Genomic DNA, 27,537 nt, shown 5'->3' on the forward strand with positions numbered 1-27,537 from the left:
ACTTATGGTTCAGAGTATTTATTTTTCCCCACATTAATTTCCCACATGTCTAGTACAATTATGTGTTTTTGTTTTATTAATACAGTATATACTTTTTTCTTGATATACCCCGAAAGAATGGAAGTGAACTGTGACAACATGCCCCATAGGTGGGGTACATTGTAACATGTGTGGGGCACATTGTAACATAACATATGACAGCTTAAAATGTTATCTGATCTAATAAAAAAAATATACAAAACAAACTAAAATATTTTCTAAATAAAATACAATTAAAAAACTTTTTCATATAAAATAATGGCAATTTTGTAATAATTAAATATAAACTCATTTCTGAGTTTTGACTACGAACACATGAAAACACAGCTATACAACATAGTTCAAAAACAAATAAATAATTAGTAATTTCTGAACATTGACTCTCTTTATTCACCTTTTTCTCACGTTTTCTCAATAAAATTAATACAAGTATAGAATATAATAGCATATTTCTAATAGGGGCACATTGTAACGCAGTGTTGCAACATGCCCCCGACTGCACAACTGGGATTTAAACCCTGCTAGTGTCTTCTGCTAGTTAGCGAAGCATTAAAGAACTATCTCAACTGTTAAATAACATCTTGGAGATTAAAATAATATCAGATTTGTCTTATTTTAAATAAACACAAAAAATAGAGATGAAAAATTAACTTAAGTAAGAAATTTACTTTTGCTATGGTTTAATAAATGTCTATGGATATCTTCCAAAAAAATAAAATTTGGCGGAATTTTTTTTCTATATAGTGTTGATATGGCAACTAGTAAATACACAAAGTTTCGTCATCCAAGCATGTGCGGAAGTATTTAAAACAAGCGTGTTACAACTAGCCCCGCGCTCCCCTACAGAACGCGCTGATGACGTGATGAAATAGGCTACACTTTTTTGGTTCTGAGACATACACAGAAGATATATGTAGGCTAAATGTTTTAAAATTTAGACCACTTCTATTATTGATTGCTTTCAGGATGTGAATAAAGTTTCAACCAGTATAACAAAAAAGTGTTAATAAAATAAATTGCCTACCCTACCTTTAAGTCTGTGCTTCAAAGCATTCAAGACAGTTAAAAGTTGGAAATTTCATTTTCAGGTCTGATATCAAAAAGTGGTTAGCTATAAATGGATCATACTATTCCATAAATATAATTTAGTAGGCTACCATAAAAAAACAATATCAATCTAAAGTAGGCTACATTAATTTAATTGAAATTTCCTAATAATAAAAAAATCGGTTATTTTTTGACAGCCACGCGAGCAGCACTAGAGGGTTACGCGAACAATAATAAAAAATAATAGGATAGGCTATGTAATAGCCTAAATGAAGCTCTCTGTACAGTGTCATTCATTGTTTTACTTGTGAGCTTTCTCTTTCTGTCAAGTCGCTCGCTTGCAGTGTCGAGAGGGTGTTAGCGAGTCTCGCTCTCGTCTTCTGTATTCTTCCACGCGGTGCCCTCCCCTACAGGCGTGTTTTGACTTGACAAAGTTGCGCGTGCTTCCTGGTTTGAAGCACTATGACCTCGTCCTCAGGTACGCCGCAAAACTCCAACAACAACTCACTTCTACTTGTCGGACCTCTGTGCTCTACATTCCCAGTGGCACATCCAACCAGGGATTAAACTTTTGCAGTTGTTTTTCCTTTGCGTGATTCTCAACTCTACCGAGATGCATTTACACTTCAACTGTGGGTGAAGCTCGTGCCTACACCCGCTGTATCAGGAAGCGTCTGTAAGAAAAGTGTCCGGCTTCTAAAGATCAAACTGAAGCATCCACACTGCAGCGCGCTTTAAATAGCAAAGATGTCTGATTCAGCGTCCAGTTTTCTGCATATAGGGGACATTGTCTCGCTGTATGCAGAAGGAACTGTCAATGGTTTTATAAGCACACTGGGGTAAGTGTCTTTCATTGACTTTTCTCTGTCTTCCTGCCTGCCTTCACCTCAGCCCAAGACCCTGCAGCACCAAACACAGTTTATATGTTCAGTTGAAATGCAGTAAACCATAGCCATCAATTTGAAATTTAATTTCACACCAATCTATTTGTTTGTTAAATAAAATTGCATTTCTAGTCTTGAGATTGCAAGCTTTGTTTTTTTTCTCTGCTAGTTGGTTCTACTGTGGCTTACTTTTACATTGCGCTTTGATGTGTTTGAGTTTATGGTTTGCAAAGAGAAAGAGCTGCACACAGGTGTGCAGTTAAGTTGCAGAGTAAGTTAACAGGCTAGATTGTGAATCATATATAAGAACAATTTTAAATTTGAATATACAATGAAGCCTGTTAGTCATGAAAAAAAAAAAAAAAAACTTATTTAGGGTTATTCTCATTGTATGAACTTTTCAGCCCAAACCATTACTATTGTTTTAATGTCAGGAGGAAATACCATGTCCCTGTTTTGGATACAAGCCAGATGCAAGAACAAATAGATGGAGCAGATGAAATAGATGGAGCAAATGTTATGCAGGAATGGCTCTCTGAAACCGCATTCAGAGGCGTCCAGGGTTTTTCCTTGGGCTATTTCAGCCATTCTGTTTGATAGGTTCACTGAGTGTCTTATTGAACTGGCCTGGCAACCTAAACATGTTTTAGCCTGTTTCTTAGAAACCCTCAAAGGCTGCTATAATTAGATGCAGGTTACCCTTGGGATATTGCCAAATATAATGGATATATAATATAATTAGACCTTTAAAGCAACTTTGCAGAGCGTTTTGGACTTTATAATTTAAAATATTTAGCAGGATGTCCTCCACAAGTGTCTAGAAACAAGGGCATTCACACTCCAGGCCAGGAATGAAGCTCTTTCAGAATTTGTGACCCATAATTCTTTATGACCACTGATACTGATGTGCCTCTCAAAGGCTTTTGAAGAATTGTTTTATTGAGATGACTCTGTGTGTGTGTGTTTACCTTCCCAGGCTGGTGGATGACCGTTGTGTCGTGGAGCCAGCTAGTGGAGATCTAGACAACCCTCCCAAAAAATTCAGAGGTATTTTATCATTTAAAAAAATAATCTTAATGTATCTCTAGAATAATTATTGCATAGCTCTTTGGAAGTCTTAAATCTGATTGGTCAGTTGCACGTACAACCTTTGATTGATAGCTAGAAGTTTGAGGGGTCTCCCGAGAGACCTTAAAAAGAGTAAGCAAAATTTTAGCTAAATATTCTAGCTAACTTGTATCTATAAAAACTTAGACTGCAGATAATTAATAATAATGATATATAAAGGAATATTGTAATATTATTGCAGTGTTTTTCTTGTTGCTAGGCCATTTGTTTTGTGCGTGAAATTAGTTGACTATTTTTCAACTCAGATCAATATTTCAATTTCATTTCAAATCAATATTTTATTTTGATACAATTTATAATGTAAAATTTTGAATTAGCTTTTATTTTGATATTTTAAGTTTCATTTAGTTCTATTTCACTTTATTTATTCGAATACGTCGTATTTAATAATTTTTCAACTTCAATTTACATTTATTAATTTCAGTAAACTGCCAAAGAAACATTTCAGTCATTGTAGTTTATGAACATTGCAGTCAGTCATTTTGTGAAATAAACCTCTTTGGTGTGATACAAGTTGTTTAGGAAGCTGCTATTTATACTGTTGTACTATCTGGGTCATGATGCAGAGAGATAACCTCTAACCATAAACCCGCCAAACACTTAAACCATTGTTGGTCTGATCTGCAGGTGATTCAAAAGTTTAGTTGAGATCAGATATGATTGAATACAAAATTATTTTTTCTCTGTTTTCTGTGAAAGTAAATTCAATATTCTTTGTTACTTTCCCAAAATTCTTCCCACAAGAATAGTGTCTACAAAGTGTTTGAATCACATTCTCCAAAAACAAGCCACACATAAGAAATGAATTGGCTGATACAAATGTTATTTAATTGTTCTTTTTTATCTAGATTGCCTCTTTAAGGTTTATCCCATGAACCGATATTCTGCCCAGAAACAGTTCTGGAAGGCTAAACAGGCAAAGCATGAGAAGGATAAGATTGGAGATATGGTGCTTCTTCAGAAATTGCAAGTAAGTGACAAACAACTCTAATGAATTTAGATCATGGAGCAGAACCTGCCTTTGGTTTTTAATTACAGCTGTTAGCAAAGAAGAACCTGATGTATTCAGTAGGTTTGCTTGGATGCTTTATGCATTTTGACATTTGAGCCCTCGAGCTGCTTGCATTTCCTTGTTATTAATACTTTTTTTTGTATTGTTTTTGCTCGTACCAAAGCATGCAGCTAATTTGGAACAAAAACAGAATGAGGCTGAGAACAAGAAGGTTCACGGGGACGTGGTAAAATACGGCAGCGTCATTCAGGTAGGAACTCGCATTTGGTACAAATTATTCCTCTTAATTATCAGTCAATGTGTTTGTAAAAATTGTAAACGTGTGAAAGTATGTTTTTCTCCATACATGGATACATTTCTTCAGGACATCATTACCCCGTTTAATTATTTTGGTAAAACTTTCAAAACCAGAGTTAAGCTCTATCAAACAGCTCTCTGGTCCAGATTGTCAGACCTAAGCTTAAAACCATTTAAGCCCTTTTATAGAGGAGTAGAATGTCAGAATTGTGAAATTATGTGCCATAAACCTTGTTTCTAGAAACAAAAGATTAGGAGTTATCCTAGTTACCCAAAGTAATCATGCATTTCATTCAAGTTTCAAGGCGCACCACCAACTATGGACTCTAAAAAGAGTAATGTGACTTTGTAACTAAAACCCCCCCAAAGGTTCAAGTCCACATGCTTATGTGAAATGATGCATTTTACAGTGGAAATAAGTACAGCTGGATTTATATGTATGTATTGGGAATTGACTGGATCTTGAAAAGTGGTGGTCCAGATAAGAATGGGTCAGTGTATTTGTCTGGACATGGTGCTGTATGTATACAAGAGGAGCTGGGTTGGTAACGTCAGCTGAAGATGAAAGTCGTTTTGATGAAAGATTTGTTTCTTCGGAATAACATGCATCAATGAATTTTGCACAGTGTGTGTATTAATTAACATAAAGGTCACTCGATTTTATATTGACTTTTAAAGGCAGAAAAAGTCAAACTAACATGCCGAGTTTGTTAATGGAGTCACAACTATACCCGCACATCTTTATCTGAGTCAGAAAAGGCAAATAGAAATGTGTTTCCTCCCTGTTAGTGACGTCAGTTACAGATAATGTGCCAACAGTTATGCCGCACTATAGGAAACAGGCCCTTTTCCTGATACTATAGGGTATCCTAAAATAAAAAAGAGCTTCCCATACCCTGTGATTCCTGTGGGTTATAGCTTCTGCTTAGAAATCCAGCCAACACTCTTGTTTGCAGAAGTTTGCCGTAAAAAACGTTTGCCGGCTTTCGTAAAAAACTTTTTAGTCAAAAGTAATCTAAAAGTTAGGGTAGATTACTTACGAATTGTAATCAATGACTGATTCCAAATAACTTGACAAAATTTTTTGTTAATAAAGTAATCCATTTCATAACACATTTAAGGTAACTTTCAGATTACTTTTGACCAAACTCATTTATCATATTGAGCTATCCCGTTTGAGCTCAAATACTTTTTGTGGTCATTCTGTTTGAAATGGAGGATACAAACAGTGAGGTTTTTCAGATTTCCCATTGAGGTGTTCTCTCCATATTTACGATTCTTTGCTGCCACTGGATCCTTCACTGGAAACTGAATATAACTCAATCCCGCCAAACATTTACTCTTTGAATTCTTGTACCTGGGAACTATACATGTCGACATTGTGATTAAAAGTTTGCTTAGAAGGATTTCCTACTTAAGCAACAAGGTGGTATTTCAAGCTGGTCAAGAGTATCCGTAGCTGACTGGGAGTGGCCTTGGACGGCAACATACCCAGTGCATTATGGCTGTTGAAGTTTTACTACCTATTTCTTACTTATTTGGCGAAAGGAAAGACAACAGCCCTTTTTCTTGGTTTTATATATTTAGGTAGCACAGATTTCATTTTTTCCCCCATCTTTTTACCGCATAGGCAGCCAAGTTTTATTCAAAGCTCATATTGCCATTTGCCAGTGGTGAATTACTCCTTTAAGAATGAAATACCTCTGTAGTCATCAGAAAGTGTTGAGTAGTTTAAAGTGATCAGCTTTTTTTTTTACTGCCATCCAGCAGGCCCACAGTAGCAGAAGAGGTGGTCTCATACTGCTTTTTGTGGTCCCATACTTTTAAGAAAAAGGAAATACTTTCTTATTAATACAATTTCTTAATAAAATACTTATAGCCACAAGAGGCTTGCTGTTGGCACAATGAGTCTTGAGTGACTTACGTTTATAAAAGGTTTTAAGACACAAATGTTCAGTTCATTATTCAGTTTATTAATTATAATGATATTTTTTTTCCAAGTAATATATTGTAATAGTGACAACTTGTGTGGCTCTCGCAATCCTGAACTGTCCATTTTGTATTTAATGAAAAGATTATACAGAATAGAAATGTTTATTCTAATAAGTGTCTATATGTTTTCAGCTCCTACACATGAAGAGTAACAAGTATTTGACGGTGAATAAGCGTCTCCCAGCGTTGCTGGAGAAGAACGCTATGCGTGTCACTCTTGATGGGACGGGGAATGAGGGGTCCTGGCTTTTTATTCAGCCTTTCTGGAAACTCAGAGCTAATGGAGACAATGTAATTAACACATACATATACAATCTACTCAACAGTCACACAATATTAACAAGCTATACGGGTGAATCTCATGAAACTTGTCAAGAACATGTCTGGGTCATATTTTACCCCAAAATCTCATTAAAAAACCAAGACATTTGCATAAAGTTGAAGACTGTTTTTAGATCCATTAATATTTTTTGCATTATGACATTATTTCCATTACAATTAAGCCCTACCCACCACCACTGTCTAAAATATAACACATAACACATAAAACAATATACCATTATACAAATATATAAATTATTTAAATTAAGGATTTACAGTGGTTGGACAATGAAACTGAAACACTGGGCAATATAGTGTTGGATGTTTCACACCTATATATTCGTGGCCTGGTGACCAATCTTCACTGATTCAGTAAGAGCGGAGTGTGAAGGTTGAATTAGCAGAGCAATAGCACAGCTGTATATACAATATTGCAATCCACTCAAGATAATGGGAGACATATCAGAGAGATTGTTGGTGCACGTCTAGCGTCAGAAAAGGTTGTCCTCCAGCCGCATCACATAGTGACCCGGCCACTCTTCAGGAAAAGGAATGGCTCAAAATCCCTCTGGCCACTGTGATGGACTTGTATATGTCATTCCCAAGACCAATTGATGCTGTATTGGCAGCAAAAGGAGGCCCTACACCATAATTATTATTAAATGAAAATCTTAGAGAGTAGTGAGACTCAAAATAAATAAGCTGGATGATTTTTAATACGAATTTGAAGGGAATATGTACCTAATTGTCATGAAAATATCACAAATTCAATGCAAAAAAAATCTAAATGATCTTTTCAAACAAGCTCCAGGTACTTTATGCAAAATATTTTGGTTTTTTATTTTGGTTTTTGGGTGCAATATAACCATGACACACTATACACAAACACCTTTGTTCTTTAAAAGCATTTGCATTTACCTCCAAACCTAATTACATATCATAGTCTATACAAATATTGACACAAATACTCCATGCACATAGCCCACATACAAGCTCACAAAGTTAGGTAAATGCATGCAAATGATCCTCTTACACATTTAAACAGGTTTACCGGGCTAATCCGTGTTTAAATGTTTGTAGATTGCTTCCCCCTTGTGTAAACTGATAGAGATGTACATATTTGCTTTTCAGATATCTGTGGCCATGACAGTCATTAAGTCCCTCACTGAATTGTTTGTACTTCATTTCAGGTGGTAGTTGGAGATAAGGTTATCATGAATCCTGTAAATGCTGGACAGCCTCTCCATGCCAGTAGTTATGAGCTTCCTGATCACCCAGGGTGCAAAGAGGTGGGCATGTTCAAGAAAACGTGATCAGTTTGCCTTTCTTTGTCAACATGACTGTGAAGTAGACCGAGGGATTGTGGGTGATTGTAAGCAGTCCAGATGATTATTAGAAACATTTACTTGTGGTTTAACTTGAGACATGCTGTTGCAGCCATCTTCAACACGTATTTGTTGTCTGAGATTAGTGATGGCTCTGTAAAGTAAAGTTAGAAAAATGAATAAGCTGAAATGAGTGCTGTGTGTATGTGTATTGTCTTTTTATAATGTAAGACTGCCACCTACAGATCAACTCAGTGAACAGCAACACCAGCTGGAAGATCAATCTGTTTATGATGTTCAGTGACCACAAAGATGAAGTCCTTAAGGGAGTAAGTGCAACAGACACATACAAACCTGTGCTGTAGTTAATCCACGCTGTTATTTTGCTGCTTTTAAAATAAATGCTATAGCATGTTCACACATGTGGGACCTTCAACTTTTGCATACGTCGTAGCCACATTTTTATCAAGTTTTATGCTATATATCCAAAGCCAAGCCAGTTATGTTGACATTTCATAATAAAAGTCACGGATGAGTGTTCTGTTCATGCATAGGGAGATGTGGTGAGACTCTTCCACGCAGAACAAGAGAAGTTTCTGACCTGTGATGAGTACAAGGCAAAACTCCATGTGTTCCTGCGCACAACTCTGCGTCAGTCTGCTACTTCAGCCACCAGCTCCAATGCATTATGGGAGGTGGAGGTAAGAGTAACCTCATTCATTAATTAAGTAGATTTTCTGCATTTAATGGTAGGATTTAGATTTGGAAGTGTGTAGGGGCGGATACTCAGAAGAGCCAATATATATATATGTATATATATATATATATGTATGTATATGTTTATGTATTTGTGTAATATTTAGTAATGTATTCAAAATAGATTCAAGTTAATATAATAACTGTTTATTATTTTCTTATACTTTTATGTATATATCATATAGCATGCAATGTGTTGCAATGTTACGTGTAGACGCTGCAACGTATTATGTATTACGTTGCAATATGTTACGTGTAGAAGTCTGTTGTCTCAATCTTTTATATAATATGAAGGATTAATGATTTAAAAAATATTTATTTATTTATTTATTTATTGTGAGTTGGAAAGGTACTTTCAGAATGACATAATGATGATTGTTTGCTTGTTTGTTGTAGGTGGTTCACCATGATCCATGTCGTGGAGGAGCAGGACACTGGAACAGCCTCTACCGATTCAAACACTTGGCCACAGGAAATTATCTTGCTGCTGAGGTAAAACCCTTCACATTTATAGAAATCTGATATATGGTTTAAAAATATTACAATGATTTATTTATTTGATTTATTTGTGTTGCAGGAGAACCCAGGCTACAAAGAAAACATCAATGATATAGAGGTTGGTAAATGGCATTTTCTGTATGACTTGTTGCTATATGGCATGGTAACACTGATGGAAAAAGCTTTCTGGTAAAACTTTAATCAGGAGTTGTTAAAAAATGAGTGTGTCACTGGTACTTTTTACCATAGGTGGACAGTAGCCGGATCAAGAGAAGCCTTGGAGAAAGGATAAAATACAAGCTTGTAGCAGTGCCTCATGGGAATGACATAGCCTCTCTGTTTGAGCTGGACCCCACCACACTGCAGAAGACTGATTCATTTGTGCCAAGGTATTTAATTATATGCTTTACTTTCTCTCTCTATTTGTCTTGTTGCATTCTGTGGGTAGAAGGACTTCTCTTGATTTACCCCCTAAATATTCATCTTCTCGACTGCCAACAGAAATTCTTATGTTCGATTCCGTCATCTGTGCACAAACACTTGGATCCAAAGCACCAACATTCCCATTGATATCGATGAGGAGAGGCCCATTCGATTAATGGTGAAAAACTATCTCAGTACCTACAGTACAATCTATTTTACCATAATTCATGTCAAGAATTCTGTATATATTTATATGTGAAACTTTTAATTCTGACTTCCTTCATTAACTCAAATTTAAAACCGGTAGAATTAAAACATAAATCATTTGTTTTACTACAGCTTTCATTTTTATTAATTTATTAATTTATTTATGCGAGTTTTTTTTACTCTGCATTTGCTAACTATGCTATATCACACAATTTTTATTATTTTATTAATTTTATTACACCACAGTTTAAAAGTTTGTTGTCAGTTTTTTTTTTTTTTAAATGAATATATTTAAAAATGTAATTTATACATTTGAGACTTCAAAGGTAAATTTTCAGCAGCATTTACTCCAGTCTTCAGTGTCACATGATCCTTCAGAAATCATTCTAATATGCTGATTTGGTGCTCAAGTAAAATTTTATTGTAGAAAACATTTGTGCTGCTTAATATTTTTTTGAAACCCGTGTTACATTTTTAACAGGATTCTTAAATGAATGGAAATTTCAAAAGAACAGCACTTATTTGCAATAGAAAACTTGTGTAGCATTATACATTTGGTTACTGTCTGATTGCAAGGATGCATATATATACTGTTTGTCCTCTCCTCCTGCTAGCTGGGCACCTGCCCCACTAAAGAGGACAAAGAAGCCTTTGCCATCGTCTCTGTGCCAGTCATGGAGATTAGAGATCTAGACTTTGCAAATGATGCCAGCCTCATGTTGAGCACCGTAGTCGACAAGTTCAACTCTGGTTTTCCCAGTCCTAATGACAGAAGGTAGAGTTGACATGACACATACTGTAAGCACCAAACCAGAGTCTCGGCCTGAGATTTTATTCTTTGTTCTGGATCCTTAATGGCTGTGGATTTACTTTTTTAAACACTTGTAATGTAAACCTGTTGTCAGAGATTTGTGTGTCCTCTGTCCACAGGTATGCCATTAAACTGCTGGAGGATGTGGTTTTCTTTGTCGTCGATCAGTCTAATAATGGCCAGCCTGCCCTGGAAGTGACGATGAACAAGGCCAACCGAGAGAGACAGAAACTTATGAGAGAGCAGAACATTCTTAAACAGGTCTGCTTTTCAACAATTTGAAATATATGGCGTACCTACAGCTGAAACGTCTTGTTTAGTAAATTATCTAATGTTCATACTCCTCAAACCAATGTTGCTGTCTATTTTTCTGCTTAGATATTTGGGATCATTAAAGCACCATTTAAACAGAGGGGCACCGAGCCTCCTCTGCTGACATTAGAGGAGTTGTCTGACCAGAAATACGCCCCCTATCAGTACATGCTCAGACTGTGCTACAGGGTGCTGCGTCACTCACAGGAAGACTATCGTAAGAATCAGGTACTCCAGTCCATACTAACAAAGGGGTTGTAACACAAATATTACAAAAAGCAGTGATGGTGAATGTTTACATGGTTAAATGGCATTCAGACTTTCTGTCACACTAGAAAAAGCCACTAGACAGCATTCAAAGATTCTTCGTTTTATGAGCCATTTTTCTCTTGTGCCTTAAAGGAGCACATAGCCAAGCAGTTTGGAATGATGCAGTCACAGATTGGCTATGATATTTTGGCTGAGGACACCATCACAGCCTTGCTACACAACAACCGCAAACTGCTGGAAAAACACATCACTAAAACCGAGGTGGAGACCTTTGTCAGTCTGGTCCGTAAGAACAGGGAGCCCAGGTTAGTGTTTCCATCACAACCTTCTTTGTAAGCAATTACTGATTGATGACACTGATTAAACACAGATTGCCACGAAAATTCACCTTCTTTAAAACACCCCATTCAGGCACAATGGGATAATAGGGAAAGGATTGAAAAGAGAGGATAAAAATACCCATGAGAAACGAAATTATGACTTTTTTTATTGGTATTTACCAAGGCAGTACATAATGGTACATTCAATGAACAGTAAAAATGACAGATCGACTCAAATTAAACCTTTTGACAGCCCTCCACTCAAAATTCCAAAATAGCATAAAACCAGTTTCCCACACCCTACATTCAAGGAGGAAAGGGAAATCAAACAAACAAATACATGGATACAAATACAATCCCTCTCCCCAATATGTATCTTTCCTCTTTCCATTAGGTACAAAAAAACTTTTTTAATTAGCAATGTATGATATTACACTTTTAAAGTGCCCCATTATGTTTTTTCGAGTATTACCTTTCATGCAGTATATAGCTGTTTGTGAATGTAAAAGATCAAAGTCCACGACAAATAAAGTTATTATCTCCTAAAACAAAAAATTATTCTGAACTGCCAAAATGAGTACCAGTTTTACTTTGTGTTACATACCTATGTACCAATGTAACAGATTTGCCAGGCTATGGCCTTCATTGGCTGCCTGCGAACAACGTCTACTTTGACCCGCCCTCAAACAGTTTAGTTGTAGCTGAGGCCTAGACGAGTTTGGTTCGTGTTGTTGAAATGTCGAGAAGAGACAGCTTTCTGTGCTGTGAATCCACTTACAGAAAAAAACTACGCTATCGTTACTGTTTGCACTTTGTACATAAGCGCTGAGGAAGCCTCTGGAGCTGAATTTCAGATTTGGTAATACTCTTGTTTCCGACATGCACTGTAAGCAGTAGACCAATCACAGACTGGGCCGTCTGACCAATCAAAGCAGAGTAGACTGGCGGAAACCTTTAATGCTTTTAATGCAATCTATTGTAGGAAACCTCCAAAACAAAAATAGGAACCTATTTTGAAAGAGAGTGAAAAGGTAGGTATCGTTTGATAGAAAACATTTTAGGAAATTTTTAGGGTAAAATAATTCATTACATTTGGACATTCTCATGATGAGAAACTGCTGATAAAAGACAAAACAAAATTATTTATTATAATTTTACATATCTTTCTTATTTGACATGCAATAACTCAGGAAGGAAATAAGGTAGGAGGACAATTCTTTTTTGGTAAAGTTCCCCTACATGTGAACTGCATCTGGATTGAATTTTGTGGTGATAGCATGAATGTAATCAAAATGAATTATGTTGATTTTGGACTCATTTTAATCCTGATAATCTGCTGTAAATAATGACGTGCATTTTCCAAGAAAGGAGTATGTTTCATAAAGTTACGAGCGAAAACGTGACATAGAAGCCACATCTGTATATTATTTAGATATGGGTCTTGCGGGGCTCCAAGTACAAAAACTAAAAATGTTAGATGCTATTTTGCCTGATTCCATTCTGTGGTTGCTTAGTAATTTGATTACAAATATTTGGGGGGGTGGGGGGGAGCACTTTGGGTTTAAGGGGTTAAAATAGCATAATTGCGAGCACATGGATGACACAATCTGTATGACAAGATCTGTTTGTCTGGAAATGCTTGTTACATGTTGTTTGTTTTGGTTTCCAGGTTTCTGGACTATCTGTCAGACTTGTGTGTGTCCAATAATGTAGCGATCCCAGTTACTCAAGAGCTGATCTGTAAATGCGTGCTGGATGCCAAGAACCAGGATATTCTCATGAAAACCGAGTAAGTCTACAAAAAACCACAACGTGTGTCTGTCTTGGGTTATGTGCTTGTGTGAATACTTTTTGAATGTGTTTGTGAAGGCGCCGAGCCGCTAAGGACACACAGCATACCTCTGAGTACATGGAAGAATTTGGCGAGGAGGATGAAGTTTGGCTGATCTGGTCTGAGAAGGAAAATGAGATCCATGAGAAGAGCATTCGACAGCTTGCCCAAGAGGCCCGCCAAGGGAATGTGCATGACGAAAATGTGCTGACATATTACAGGTACTTGAGAAGGGAAATAACTACTGCTGTCAATAAAATGTATTAAAAAATGTTTTAACTGATTGTACTACTGTATATAAAAATTGACAGCCGTGGAAATAACAGAAGAAGATTTTTAATTACAACAACATTGCTGGACAATTATTGTAAAAAAATGTATCTTCTGCTTGCATCCATACAAATTGTTTTAATGTTGTTGTTTTTTTGCCCCAGGTATCAGCTCAAACTATTTGCACGAATGTGTTTCGATCGTCAGTATCTGGCCATAGATGAGATCTCAAAGCAGCTGGATGTGGAGCTGATTTCCCTCTGTATGATGGATGAGGCTCTTCCCTTTGACCTACGGGCGTCTTTCTGTAGACTCATGCTACATGCACATGTCGACCGTGACCCTCAGGAGCTTGTGACACCCATCAAGTTTGCTCGCTTGTGGGCCGAGATCCCCACCTCTATCAGCATCAAAGAGTGTGTTCACATACCCACACAATCACATTATATATGACTTGCTATTGTGTGTTTTTTAAAGCATACTTTTAGTCTCTTATGCTTACCAAGATTGCATTTATTTGATCAAAATGACAGTAAATACAGTAAAATTGTGAAATATTATTACATTTTAAAATAACTGTTGTATTTTAATGTAATGTAATTTATTCGTGTGATGGTGATTTTTCAGCATCATTACTCCAGTCTTCAGTGTCAAATGATCCTTCAGAAATCATTCTAATATGCTGATTTTGTGCTCAAGAAACATTTATTATTATTATCTTATTATTCTTATTACTACTGAAAACAGTAGTCCTGCTTAATATTTTAGTGGAAACTGTAATACATTTTTTTCAGGAATTTTAAATGAATAGAAATTTCAAAAGAACAGCATTTATTTGAAATGGAAATCTTTTGTAACAATGTTAGTCTTTATTGTCACTCTTTTGATCAATTTAATGCATCCTTGCGGAATAAAATGATCAATTTCTTTTAAACTTTTGAACGGTAGGGTATGCAAAGACATTTTTTGTATTGCATTATTCATTATTTAAACAATGAAATGTGTAATCATGGTGTTTGCTGTTTTATGTTATAGTTATGACTCTCACCTGGACTACTCACGAGACAATAAAAAGAACAAGTTTGCCAATACAATGGCTTTTATGGAAGAGTACCTCAACAATGTTCTCATTGATGACCTGCCTTTTGCCAATGAGGAGAAAAACAAGCTAACATATGAGGTACAGTTGCATATTGTTATTAAAATGAATTGTCAAGATGACACAAGTGCTCACCTCACTGCAAAGCAAAATTACATCCATCCCCCCTTCTCTGGATGTAATGGGTGGAGCTGGACCTAAGACAAGGTTTAGGGATTGGGTTATGGGTAGGGTTATGGTGTGGCAGGACCTTCAAGCTCCACCCATTACATCCAGAGAGGGGAAGCTGGATGTCAAGCACCTTGCAGATGATAAACTGTCTGTGAAACATGTATATGTTACATAAATGACACTAATATTTCCAAATCACATTCAAATATTTGCTTTTATTTACATTGTTTGTAGGTGGTGAGCTTGGCAAGACATCTCATCTACTTTGGGTTCTACAGTTTTTTTGAGCTCCTTAGGTTAACTCGTACTCTTCTGGGAATCATAGACTGCACTCCAAGTAATGCTACGATCAACCCACTGTTTAGTGATGATGGCAGTGGTTAGTATTCAAGAACAAGAAAACAATTCAATATCTTGTGTGGTTCAGATGAACACAAGGCTCCAGATGATGACTAAAATGGTCAAAACATTTTTTTTTTATGTAGAAAATAAACAGAATTAAACTTGCTAGAATTCCAGTGTCAAAACTCATAAATCATTCTTCTTAGGTAAGAACGTCAGGCGCTCTATTCATGGCATGGGTCAGATGATGTCCACCATGGTGCTAAACAGGAAGCCGTCCCTTTTCTCGGGCCCTGGTCGCCCTGGTGCTCTAGACAGCCAGGCTGGCAGTAAAGATAGCATTGACACCCAGGACATAACTGTCATGGACACCAAACTGAAGATCCTGGAGATATTACAGGTAGATGCTGTCGAAGAAGTTGGCAACAGCTTTGTGCTGTCAGTGCTGGCAAGATCTAAAACTTCTGGTTTTGTGCAGTTCATCCTCAGCGTGCGCCTGGACTATCGACTTTCCTTTCTACTCTCCGTCTTCAAGAAGGAGTTTGTGGATGTCTATCCAATGGGTGATGCGGATGCAACACATCATACGGAGCATGAGGGTAACTGATGTTTAGACCAATATAACAAATTAAGTTGTTGGATGAATGTCAGAACCTACCTGCTAATCAAATAACATATAAATATAATCAATTAACAATCTATGAAATAACATTATAATCAAATAACAACATAGCAACAATTCTTCCATTCTTCTGTGAACTAATCCCTCTATTCTATTTTTCACTGTTGTGTTTGTCTCAGAGCTTCGTTCTGGTGAGAGTGGCAATGTTTCATAATTTCTTGATTCTTAAAATTAATTTCTTAAAGATGAAGTGTGGAATTCTCCTGTCACTTAATATGCAAGACATCTATTAGTTTGTATTTTGGAAAAAAATATTTGACATTTGTCGTTGCATTTGTTAGTGCTAGTGGCGCAGAAATAACACACTTCACCTTTAATGGATGACCATTTTAAATCGTATTAAATTTAGATTAGTAGTCATACTTGAATTTGCTTTCTAATTGTGCGTTCTAATTATTATTATTTTTTTTTAAATAATTTAAAAGCTTCCATCAACCTCCAGCACATTGGAGAGCAGGCAGAGGCCATGTTTGGAATTGGGTGTGTTAATTAACAATTAATTCTATTTTCACATTACAATTCATCTAAGTTAATACAGTGCTTGTGACCTACAACCTCTCATTGACCCTACAACCTCTCATTGACCTCTGACCGTACAGTAAAGGAAACAGCATTCTGGAAGTGGATGATGAAGGGGGGCGAATGTTTCTGCGTGTTCTGATCCACCTCATTATGCACGACTACCCTCCGTTGGTTTCTGGGGCCTTGCAGTTGCTCTTCAAGCATTTCAGTCAAAGACAAGAAGTCCTCCACACCTTTAAACAGGTAGAGTGTACAGCCCACTCAAACATATACAAACAACTTGCTTTTATTGGTAAAAAGATGTGCGTAGATACCCTCAGGTCAAACATCTGCAGGTAAAGCCTATTCCCAGATGTGCAACCATCAGTACCATACAATTCACATTTTATGTGCCAATTACAATTCCAGTGCCACAAAAGTAAAAAAAAACAAAAAAAAAGTGGTTGAAACACAATCAGTTTTTAAGATCACAATTGCTGATGTCAGTTCTTTATCCTGCAATGTTTGTTCTCTTCAGGTCCAGCTTCTCATTTCAACTCAGGATGTTGACAACTACAAACACATAAAACGAGATCTGGATCTTCTACGCACCATGGTGGAGAAGTCTGAGCTTTGGGTTATTAAAAAAGGTAGTTCTGGGGGAGATGGGAAGAAAGACAAGAAAGACAAAAAAGAGGCTGCACCGGTGAGTCATGCACTGGGGTATGTGGGATTGTGTATAATAGAATAATTAGGTGAAAGAAGCTCATTTTTCTTTTCTTTTCATGCAGGTGTCTCCAGACGAGGAGACAGATACTAAGAAACAGAAGGTTGAAAAGAGCAATGAAAGCTACCAGAATGTCAAAGAGGTATGTTCTTGGTTTATTTCTCTGTTGATCAATAATATATTATATTAATTACAGTGAGAACCAACAGTCTGAAACGTTATATTATACCACCATTCAAAAGTTTGGGGTCAGTAAAAAAAATTTGGGGGGGAAAGAAATTAATACTTTTATTCAGCAAGAATGCATTAAATTGATCAAAAGTAACAGTAAAGCCATTTATAATGTTACAAAAGATTTCTATCTCAAATAAATGCTGTTCTTTTTAACTTTCTATTCACCAAAGAATCCTTAAAAAACGTATCATGATTTCCACAAAAATATTAAGCAGCACAACTGTTTCCAACATTGATAATAATAAGCATTTTAGAACAATTTCAGAAGGATCATGTGACACTAAAGACTGGAGTAAAGGCTGCTGAAAATTCAGCTTAAATTTTGAATAAATCACATTTAAAAATATATTAAAATAGTGAAAAGTTGTTTAAAATTGTAATAATATTTCACAATATTACTGTTATTTATTTATTTATTTATTTATTTTTTACTACTGATCAAATATGCAGCCTTGGTCAGGATAAGAGACTTATCATAAATGTTGGAATAATTTACTTACCCCAAACTTTATATTATATTATATTATATTATATTATATTATATTATATTATATTATATTATATTATTAAAGACTTTTGTATACACAATTACATATGTTTTATATATATTTTGTATTTAATATACTGTATATATAAATGTGTATGCAAAATAATGGCATAGATGGATGGAAACCAATATTTAAATCTTCTATCTGATCTCCAGATTCTGGAGCGTTTGAATAAAATGTGCAGTTCAGGTGTATTTAAGAAGCAACAAAGGCTGTTGAAGAACATGGGCGCCCACAAAGTTATGCTGGACTTGTTGCAGATCTCCTATGATCGGGTTTGTGGTCTTTTTAAAGCAGATAAAATCTGTAGTAGATCTTAAGGGTCTTGATCTTGTCCCTAAACACCTGATTTTTTTTCTGTTAACAGAATGACACCAAAATGCTGGAGATCATCAAGTACACGCATCTGTTCCTGCAGAAGTTCTGCACAGGGAATCTGGAGAATCAGACTCTCCTCCATAAACACCTCAACCTCTTTCTCACACCTGGGGTGAGTGAAAAGCATGGAGGATAAACCCCCCCGTCTTGAAATAGCCAAATATGTTTATCATGTTTGTTCATTGTGTGTTTGTTCTCTGTTTTTGTTTTGTTTTCCCTCTCTCAGCTCCTAGAGGCAGAAACAATGCAGCACATTTTCAGTAATAATTTCCAGCTCTGTTCTGAGATCAGTGAGTCTGTGCTGCATCATTTTATCCATTGCCTCGCCACACATGGCCGGCACATTCAGTACCTCAACTTTCTGCACACCATCATTAAGGCAGAGGGAAAATATGTGAAGAAATGTCAAGACATGATCATGACTGAGGTTTGTGATTGTGACTAAAATAAAGCAACCTTGAATTATTGTACAGTATGTATTCATTTTAACCATAAAAAACCCCTTCTTTAATTAAAATACACACACACACAAAAAAAAAAATAGTGCTGGATTAAAATGGATATATTTTGGAGACCATTTGTTGTGGGGGTTTTAATTAATTTATTTGATGGGCTGTTATGTTATACAAGGTGCTTACTGTTTTTATTTTATTTCACAATGTATTTTGTTAGATTTATCATTTATATAATGATTTTAAGGAAATTTCAATTCAGTCCATCTGGTGGTAGATACAGTCAGATGACATCTGTTTTCACCATTAGCTTACAAGTGCAGGCGATGATGTGGTCGTCTTCTACAACGATGACACATCATTCGACACCATGGTGGATCTGATGACACAGTCGCGCGAAGGGGTGAAGGACGACAGCCCTCTGCGGTACCATATTTCTCTGGTTGAGCTGCTGGCTGCATGCGCTGAGGGCAAAAACGTCTACACCGAGATCAAGTGCACATCTCTGCTGCCCCTAGAGGACATGGTGAAAGTAATCACACATGACGACTGTATCACAGAGGTAATCACATGATGGCTGACATGAAATGAAAGCTCTTCTTTTTAAAACATGTCATTTTTTTGTCTGGAAGGATTATGTTCAACCTCCCAGTTTTTGTTTGCTGTGTTGCAAGAGTCAATTCATTGATTACAGTAGAATTTATAGCATGAACATTTTTGCAAACAAAAGCCAAAGCCTTTTGCATGTTATGAATCATCGGGAATCTCTGTGTTGTGCAGGTGAAAACTGCCTATGTAAACTTTGTGAACCACTGCTATGTAGACACAGAAGTGGAGATGAAAGAGATCTACACCAGCAACCACATCTGGAAGCTGTTTGACAGCTTCACTGTAGATATGGCCAGGGTGAGTCCATTGTACCACTGATGCTGGATAAGCTGTGCTTTACTGAGTGGCGTTCATTTAACTTGGTTTAATTTGAACTCCAGGTGTGCTCCAACCGTGAGAAACGCATGTCGGACCCTGTGCTGGAGAAGTACGTGATTCAGGTGGTTTTAGACACTGTAACTGCCTTCTTCAGCTCTCCCTTCTCAGAGAACAGCACCAGCACAGAGGTGAGGCATCATCTGTCTTTCATAGTCTAGTTTCTGTTCTCTGCCACATCTGCTTTTATTCATTGTGAGTACCACAGATTATTAGGGCCCAAACACATACATGTCTTTACTGTCACTTTTGATCAATTTAATGCTTTAAAAAAACTAAATCTTACTGACCCTGAACTTTTGAACAGTAGTGTAAATCTGACTGTATCAGAGTTATTTTTGTCTTGTATTTTATGACTGTCATTAATTAAGGTGTCATTGAGTGTTTTGAAAGGCGCCTCTAAATAAAATGCATGATTATTAGTAGATTAGTAGATAACTTTGCAGAAGGACTAATAAGATAAATATGACAACAGATATATTATGTCTATTGATATATCATGGTGTCACATAAAAAATACTTTTCCGGCATTTCATCAGGTCACATTTCATTTTCCAAATTTTTTTCTCTTTCTCTTTCTCATTTTCTCTTTCTTCTGTCTCATTCAGGCTCATCACACCACTGTAAAACAGCTGCTGCAGTCTACTATGCGTCTGTTAGATTGTCCCTGGCTGCAGCCACAACAAAAAGTCCAAGTAGAGTCATGCATCCGAACTTTGGCAGTGACGAGTAGGTCAACCTGATTTATAAGACAATAGTTAAATTCTAAGGGAGAAAAAAACAAACAAAGAAAATGATTTTAAATGGATTTTACAAGCCTAAATTGTGGCAGGAGTTTCAGTTCTCATATACAGTAAAGGTTTTTAAAGTATGACGAGACAATTTATTTGTTTACCTGATTGTCCATACAGCAAAGAGTCGCTCCATCCCTCTGCCAGTGGAGTTGGAGGCTCATGTCAACATAATGTTGAGTCACAGTAATGCCCTCACACTGTCCCGCTCCAGCCAAAACAGCAAAAACCTGTCACGCCTCACACGGCCTGCTGTTCTCACCAACCCCTGGGACTACAAAAACATCATTGAGAAACTACAGGTGTGTGTGTGCGTGTGTGCGTGTGTCTGAAAAAGAAGCATCATGCCCATTCAAACTACTTCAGATTTTGGAGACATGTGACTTCCAAAATAAATAATTTGTATCTTTCACAAATTAAGTTGCCAGGTAGGTGTTTGTATAAAAAAAATACTGTGGCCATCTTACACTACGCTCTTGCCTTGAGCACCTTAAAAAAACTTGCATGACACCCCTGGACTGTAAAGCATTCAACACAATTCATGCTTGAATAGTTTGTTTGGGTCTTATTTCTATCAATAATAGTGTATGATTGCATGTATTAATGTTTCTATAACACTGCTGTCAGGATATCATTAACACACTGGAGATGCGTGTGATGCCGTTGGTTAATGCAGAGCTGTCAGTGCTGGTGGATGTGCTGCACCAGCCTGAGCTGTTGTTCCTGGAAGGCACAGATGCTCGAGCTCGCTGTGAATCAGGAGGCTTCATATCTAAGTGAGTCTAAACTGTTAGGGATCAGTCAAATAAACAGATTATACTGCATCATGCAATATTACTGTTTGTGAGTTTGTGTGCCTTCATCATCTCACTCCTTTTACTCTGTGCAGATTGATCCAACACACAAAGGCCCTCATGAATTCAGATGAGAAGCTCTGTATCAAAGTCCTCAGAACTCTACAGGAAATGCTCATTCGTGATCTGAACTTTGACGAGAAGGTGAGATTAGATAATAAGGTTGCACTTTACAATAAGGTTTCATTTGTTAATATTAGTTAACTACATCAGTTAACATGAACAATACTTCTACATGAAAGTTTTTATTAACTAACATTAACAAAGGTTAATAAATGTTGTACGAATATATTGCTTATTGTTAGTTTGTTTAATGCATTAACTAATGTTAACAAATGAGACCTTATCGTAAAATGTTACCGATAATAATACTAACTATATCACAATGTAATTCATAATTTCTCATTCAAATGTAAATTATCCCATTTTAAAAATGAAAACAAAATATATATTCTTAATTTTACTTAATATTCTAATGGTGTATTTTATATATTAAATGTAATAGAATAAACCTTATAATCTATTTTATACTACGTAAGATAAGATTTAAGGTATATTCTTAAATAATCAGTAACATTTAGAGACATGAAATTGTTACTGCACATTTTACATGGAGAAAACCTTCCCCTACAGGAATTGCATAACTTGAAGTTTATCTTTTGATTTAGCAAATTAAGGAATGGGTGGAAATTATTTTCTGCAGATGCTGTGGACCGTTCTTAACCAAGAATGTTCATTTGTGCTATCTCCAGAGGTTAGCAAAAAACCAAAAACAAAACCTTCTGGTTTATTTTTGGGCTAGAATTTGTTTTCTATAGTGATTGTAATTGGTTTAATTTCACAATGAATGTCAAAAGGAAGCCCCTGTTTAGATGGGTAAGGGTGTGTGTGAACAGTGAGCATGTATTAAATCAATGCTGTCTTTTGCAGGGCTTTGCCTTAAGAAAGGTGTTACTCCAGAATTACCTCTACAACAACAAAAAGAACATAAAACCAGAGCTCGTTGAACACGGAGGAGGTAATTTTTTTTTAAATGCTTTTAAAGTTTACATTTATATTGTAAACTTTAAATTTACAATTAAATATTAAAGGAACTAAATTAATGAAAAATGGATAGAATTAAGAAATATCACACGAGCTAGAGTGCTGCCTTTTGACTGATAGTGAAGTTTGGATCAGCACAAACATTCTTTGTGGACTTACATATGTTTTGTGTAAAATGATGGTGTCTGTGTATGTTAAGGTGGAGAGGGAGAGAGAGACTGGCTGGCAGTTGCAGCATTACAGTGTCGTCTGGACAAAGAAGGTGGCACCAAACTTTTCACAGACCTCGTAACCAGCAGTAAGAACGAGAAGATCTTCCAGGAGAGCATTCAGCTCGCCATCTGTCTGCTAGAAGGAGGCAACACAGAGATTCAGGTAGGGAAGCCTTAGTCATAAAAATATTTAGCTATAGTCATACAAATTGTACCCATTATTCTATATAAATTGTTTCCTGTGCACATGTATAACAGAACTCCTTCTACAAACTCATGATGGGAGACAACAAGTCAGAGAAGTTTTTTAAAGTGCTGAATGACCGCATGAAGAATGCACAGCTGGACGTCAAATCCTCCATCTCTGTCAATGTGGGGGAAATGACCAATAAAGCCAAAGATGACAAAGATCAAGAGACAGGTAATTTAAAAATAATAATTTGAATGCTACATCTGATTTATTCAATATGCATTTCTAATAAATGAAACAAGTGAGTCTACATACATTGCTGGCTCTAACAGTGGTTTCCTTCAGGTGCAGTATCTTCCTTTGGCCAATCAGAGCAGTCATATCAACCTGAGCAGCAGGAAGTAGAAACAGAAATGGGCCCCTCTGTCACCATCATGAAACCCATCCTGCGCTTTCTACAGCTGCTCTGTGAGAACCATAATCAGGACCTTCAGGTCTGAACAACCCCAGATTAACAATCAATTTAGAATCAGATCAGATGATCATGTCATCTAGGATGATTAGAGAATGATCCAAAGAGAGTCTTGTGCTTCAGTGGAATCTGGGAATCGAACCTTTAGAGCAAAGTAGTTCACATGCTCAGGGTCACAAATAGTTTAGTTACCTAGAAATGGTGAATAATTTTTAATATTTCTTAATTTTGTACTACAATGTCCTATAACTTTGTTTATTCCCAGATTTGGATTAAAAAATAATCCCAAATGTTCAGTGTAGTCTCAGGCTTTTGGACCCAACTGTACATTAATGATTAACCCCATTTTGTGGCGTGTCTTTTTTTAGTATTTAGTATTACTTAATAAATAATTGAAATACTAAATAATTTAGTATTGTTTTACATGCCATTTAATTATACTGTTTGTTCAATAAAAAATTGCCTAATTTTTGCTCTAGAATTTTCTTCGCTGTCAGAACAATAAAACAAACTATAACCTGGTGTGTGAGACACTCCAATTTCTGGACATCATGTGTGGCAGTACAACAGGAGGGCTGGGTCTTCTGGGTCTTTACATCAATGAGAACAACGTGGAGCTGATCACACAGACCCTGGAGACTCTCACAGAGTATTGCCAGGGACCATGCCAAGAGAACCAGGTCAGTTGCTAATACTGGATTTATTTTATATAAAAAATGTTTTGCCCATATATGCTTTTATTAATCCATGGCTGAGAAGTTGCTTAATTAGTACTTAAAAGGATAGTTCAACCTAAAATGAAAATTAAGTCATCATTTACCCACCCTGGTGTTGTTCTAATGCCTTATGCCCTTCTTTCTTTTTTGGACCACAAAAAAAAAAAGAAAAAAAAAAAGATTTCCCCCTCGCATGCGTCCATATAATGGCAGAGAATAGCAACCAGCATCTTTATAAAAGCACAAGTATCAAAGAATAGTCCAATGCGACGTGTCGTATATTCCAAGTATTCTGGGTGTATACGATAGGGTTTGGTAAAAAACAAACTGAAATTTAATGTATTATTTAACGAAAACTCAGACTTACCCAGACAAAGTACAAAAGTTGTGAGAAATCCAATCCATGTACGTACTTCTCTGCTGTGAATATATCCGTTGTGTTCGTCGCATCAAAAAGTATCACATTCTAATCTGTCAACTGTTATTCTGATTGACATCTGACAACCGGATTTCCAGTCTGGAGATATTCAATTCAGTGAAGAAAATACACAGATATTTGTAATGCATACGTATTTCATGTTGCGTTTTATTAATCTTGATTTCTTACAACTTGTGTGCTTTTCTGGTTGAGTCGGAGTGCACTGTGGTGCTAATAGAGACACATGAATGTGCAGTAGAGAAGAAGACAAATGGCCACGGTCAGGATTTTGATTAAATAATATATTATATTTCGGTTTGTTTTTCACCAAAACCTATTGTATACCCCCAGAACACTTAGAATAAACAGCACGTGTCACATGGGATCATTCTGATACTTTTGCATCTTTTTTAATAAGCTTGATGCTGGTCACTATTCACTGACATTATATAGACGAGTGCGAGCGGGACATTTAAAAAAAAAAAAAAAAAAAATAATTTTGAAAATGAAATTTATCCCTTTAAGTACTTATTTATAAAATGACTCATTAATATGCAAAACCGAAAACGGAGATATGAAAGAGCTTTACTGACCATGCATTAAAACACACACAAGCTGCTATTTATTAAGAAACCAAAGCTTTTTTAAAATAATTTTTGTTGACTGAGACAAATTATCTAGCAAAACATTGTGTTTAATTCTTTAAAAAATGGTGTTTCATGAAACCTCTTTTTTGTGTCTCTAAAGACATGCATTGTCTCTCACGAGTGCAACGGCATTGACATCATCACAGCCTTGATTCTGAATGATATCAGTCCTCTCTGTCGTTACCGTATGGAGTTGGTGCTCCAGCTCAAGGTGAAGATGATGCAAACTCAGTCTCTGCTTTAATCATAAAAATAATTTTCATAACTCTCTATAACTAAATATGCGATTATTGTCAGGACAATGCCTCTAAGCTGCTCCTCGCTTTGATGGAAAGTCGTCATGACAGTGAGAATGCAGAGAGGATCCTGTTTAACCTTCGACCCCGAGAACTGGTCAGTCTGGCTATGTCATGTGTATTAAAGGGATAGTTCACTTTGAAATTAATTTTTGGTATGTTTTAGCTTACCTCAAGGGCATCCAAGATGTAGGTGTCTTTTTTTCCGCAGTAGTTTCAATTTTGATATTTTTAGGTCAAACCGTTCTTGTCTGACAGTCATATAATGCAGGTCTATGGTCATTATCTCAAAACACAAGCACAGAGTCCAAATTAAAACAATTCCCCGTCGTCCAAATTAAACAATTCCCCATCGTAAGTACACATTGATGGCCTAAGACACGAAACGAGCGGTTTGTGTGAGAAAACGAACAGTATTTATATAGTTTTTACCTCTTATACGCAGCCATGTCGAAGTGATCTGATCTGATGTGTACGCAGACTGGTGCGTAGATATATACACTAGATGTCGCCTTAAAGACATTCGTTCCAATGAACTGCCGTAGACAAGGTGACATCTAGTGTGTATATATCTATGCACCAGTCTGCGCACACGTCAGATCAGATAACTCGGACATGGCTGTGTATAAGTGGTAAAAACGATATAAATACTGTTCGTTTTCTCACACAAACCGCTCGTTTCGTGTCTTAGGCCATCAATGTGTACTTACGATGGAGAATTGTTTAATTTGGACGACGGGGAATTGTTTTAATTTGGACTCTGTGCTTGTGTTTTGAGATAATGACCATAGACCTGTATTATATGACTGACGGTTTGACCTAAAAATATCAAAATTGAAACTACTGCGGAAAAAAAGACACCTACATCTTGGATGCCCTTGAGGTAAGCTAAAACATACCAAAAATTAATTTCAAAGTGAACTATCCCTTTAAGTGTATGAAGTGTAGAAATAATATTTTAACAGTTCTGTGTTGTTTGTCTTTAGGTGGAGGTGATAAAAAAGGCTTACCAGCAAGAGACTGAATGTGAGTTAGGAGAAGTGTCCCCACGGGAAGTTGGACACAACATCTACATCCTGGCTCTACAGGTGGACCACTGCATCATGATGTCATACTGTTGTATTTTGAGAATTGTTTTAACTGATAGCGCTATTAATTATTTTTGTTTTGTCTTACTTATTCCAATACCTGATGTGCAGAGCTGATTTTTCATTTTTCTTTTCTTTTCTTTTCTTTTATATATATATATATATATATATATATATATATATATATATATATATATATATATATATATATATATATATATATATATATATATATATATATATATCACACACACACACACACACACATATATATATATATGTCTATATATATATATGTATGTATGTATGTGTGTGTTTGATTTTTAAATATTTTTGTAAATGTATTAATTTCATTGTTTTTAATAATAATGCATTTTTTATTATATATAATTTATTCTATATTTTTATATATATAATAACAAAAACTTTAAAATCAAAATTTGAAATGTAATTGTTTATTTATTAATAATTTAATATTATTTTTTTTATTTTTTTTGCAGCTTGCACGACACAACAAATCACTCATCACACTGCTTAAACCACCAAAGAAGACAAAAGAGGAAGAAGAGGAAAGCATCTCCTCTATGGTAACTTATGGACTGTACTTTTATAAAATGCATTTGTCTGGAATTTTCTGTTTTTGAGTTTTTGCTTGTTTTTATTGCAGCTCAACTTGAACAAGCAGCAGCAGGAGGAGCAACAGGAGGATCCATTAGAGCACTATGACCATCAAACTTCTCAGATTGAGGTAATAATAAACAAATAACCATATATGTGTGTGTATACACACGGTTTGTATCACAAATAAATAAAGTTTTTCAGGTAGGTCTAACAGTAGTTTTCAGGTACAGAAATCGAATTAAGTAATCAAATGTAAAATAACACTGCATATAAACTTCACTGTATAAATTAAAGTTACAAAAGTTATTCAGTCAAGAATGATTTGTT

General features: G+C 36.0%; 1 protein-coding gene across 4 annotated transcripts in view; it reads left to right on the forward strand.

Moving 5' to 3' along the window:
- The first annotated feature begins 1,510 nt into the window (after positions 1-1,510).
- The window catches only part of itpr3 (inositol 1,4,5-trisphosphate receptor, type 3), a 32,330-nt gene continuing 6,303 nt past the window's right edge, over positions 1,511-27,537 (forward strand). For 2 of the 4 annotated variants that reach the window (XM_082187931.1, XM_082187932.1), the window contains exons 1-48: positions 1,511-1,925; positions 2,947-3,017; positions 3,947-4,068; positions 4,274-4,360; positions 6,532-6,690; positions 7,911-8,009; positions 8,291-8,374; positions 8,600-8,746; positions 9,198-9,293; positions 9,379-9,417; positions 9,549-9,688; positions 9,801-9,900; positions 10,544-10,704; positions 10,860-11,001; positions 11,119-11,280; positions 11,455-11,627; positions 13,312-13,431; positions 13,512-13,694; positions 13,908-14,159; positions 14,779-14,923; positions 15,248-15,392; positions 15,562-15,755; positions 15,834-15,954; positions 16,463-16,517; positions 16,637-16,802; positions 17,077-17,244; positions 17,330-17,407; positions 18,203-18,322; positions 18,415-18,537; positions 18,652-18,852; positions 19,188-19,439; positions 19,658-19,783; positions 19,867-19,992; positions 20,470-20,590; positions 20,773-20,954; positions 21,280-21,428; positions 21,542-21,650; positions 22,210-22,260; positions 22,437-22,524; positions 22,750-22,925; positions 23,021-23,183; positions 23,298-23,446; positions 23,904-24,104; positions 25,306-25,416; positions 25,503-25,598; positions 26,488-26,589; positions 27,090-27,176; positions 27,257-27,337. In XM_082187931.1, coding sequence (XP_082044057.1) covers positions 1,834-1,925; positions 2,947-3,017; positions 3,947-4,068; positions 4,274-4,360; positions 6,532-6,690; positions 7,911-8,009; positions 8,291-8,374; positions 8,600-8,746; positions 9,198-9,293; positions 9,379-9,417; positions 9,549-9,688; positions 9,801-9,900; positions 10,544-10,704; positions 10,860-11,001; positions 11,119-11,280; positions 11,455-11,627; positions 13,312-13,431; positions 13,512-13,694; positions 13,908-14,159; positions 14,779-14,923; positions 15,248-15,392; positions 15,562-15,755; positions 15,834-15,954; positions 16,463-16,517; positions 16,637-16,802; positions 17,077-17,244; positions 17,330-17,407; positions 18,203-18,322; positions 18,415-18,537; positions 18,652-18,852; positions 19,188-19,439; positions 19,658-19,783; positions 19,867-19,992; positions 20,470-20,590; positions 20,773-20,954; positions 21,280-21,428; positions 21,542-21,650; positions 22,210-22,260; positions 22,437-22,524; positions 22,750-22,925; positions 23,021-23,183; positions 23,298-23,446; positions 23,904-24,104; positions 25,306-25,416; positions 25,503-25,598; positions 26,488-26,589; positions 27,090-27,176; positions 27,257-27,337 — 6,315 coding nt within the window. In that variant the 5' untranslated portion in view covers positions 1,511-1,833. The remainder of the gene's footprint in view (positions 1,926-2,946; positions 3,018-3,946; positions 4,069-4,273; positions 4,361-6,531; positions 6,691-7,910; positions 8,010-8,290; positions 8,375-8,599; positions 8,747-9,197; positions 9,294-9,378; positions 9,418-9,548; positions 9,689-9,800; positions 9,901-10,543; positions 10,705-10,859; positions 11,002-11,118; positions 11,281-11,454; positions 11,628-13,311; positions 13,432-13,511; positions 13,695-13,907; positions 14,160-14,778; positions 14,924-15,247; positions 15,393-15,561; positions 15,756-15,833; positions 15,955-16,462; positions 16,518-16,636; positions 16,803-17,076; positions 17,245-17,329; positions 17,408-18,202; positions 18,323-18,414; positions 18,538-18,651; positions 18,853-19,187; positions 19,440-19,657; positions 19,784-19,866; positions 19,993-20,469; positions 20,591-20,772; positions 20,955-21,279; positions 21,429-21,541; positions 21,651-22,209; positions 22,261-22,436; positions 22,525-22,749; positions 22,926-23,020; positions 23,184-23,297; positions 23,447-23,903; positions 24,105-25,305; positions 25,417-25,502; positions 25,599-26,487; positions 26,590-27,089; positions 27,177-27,256; positions 27,338-27,537) is intronic. The other 2 variants (XM_082187933.1, XM_082187934.1) reach the window with 1 other exon arrangement.

The sequence above is a fragment of the Leuciscus leuciscus genome (genome assembly GCF_965113295.1).
Source record: "Leuciscus leuciscus genome assembly, chromosome: 13".
NCBI classification, from domain to species: domain Eukaryota; kingdom Metazoa; phylum Chordata; class Actinopteri; order Cypriniformes; family Leuciscidae; genus Leuciscus; species Leuciscus leuciscus.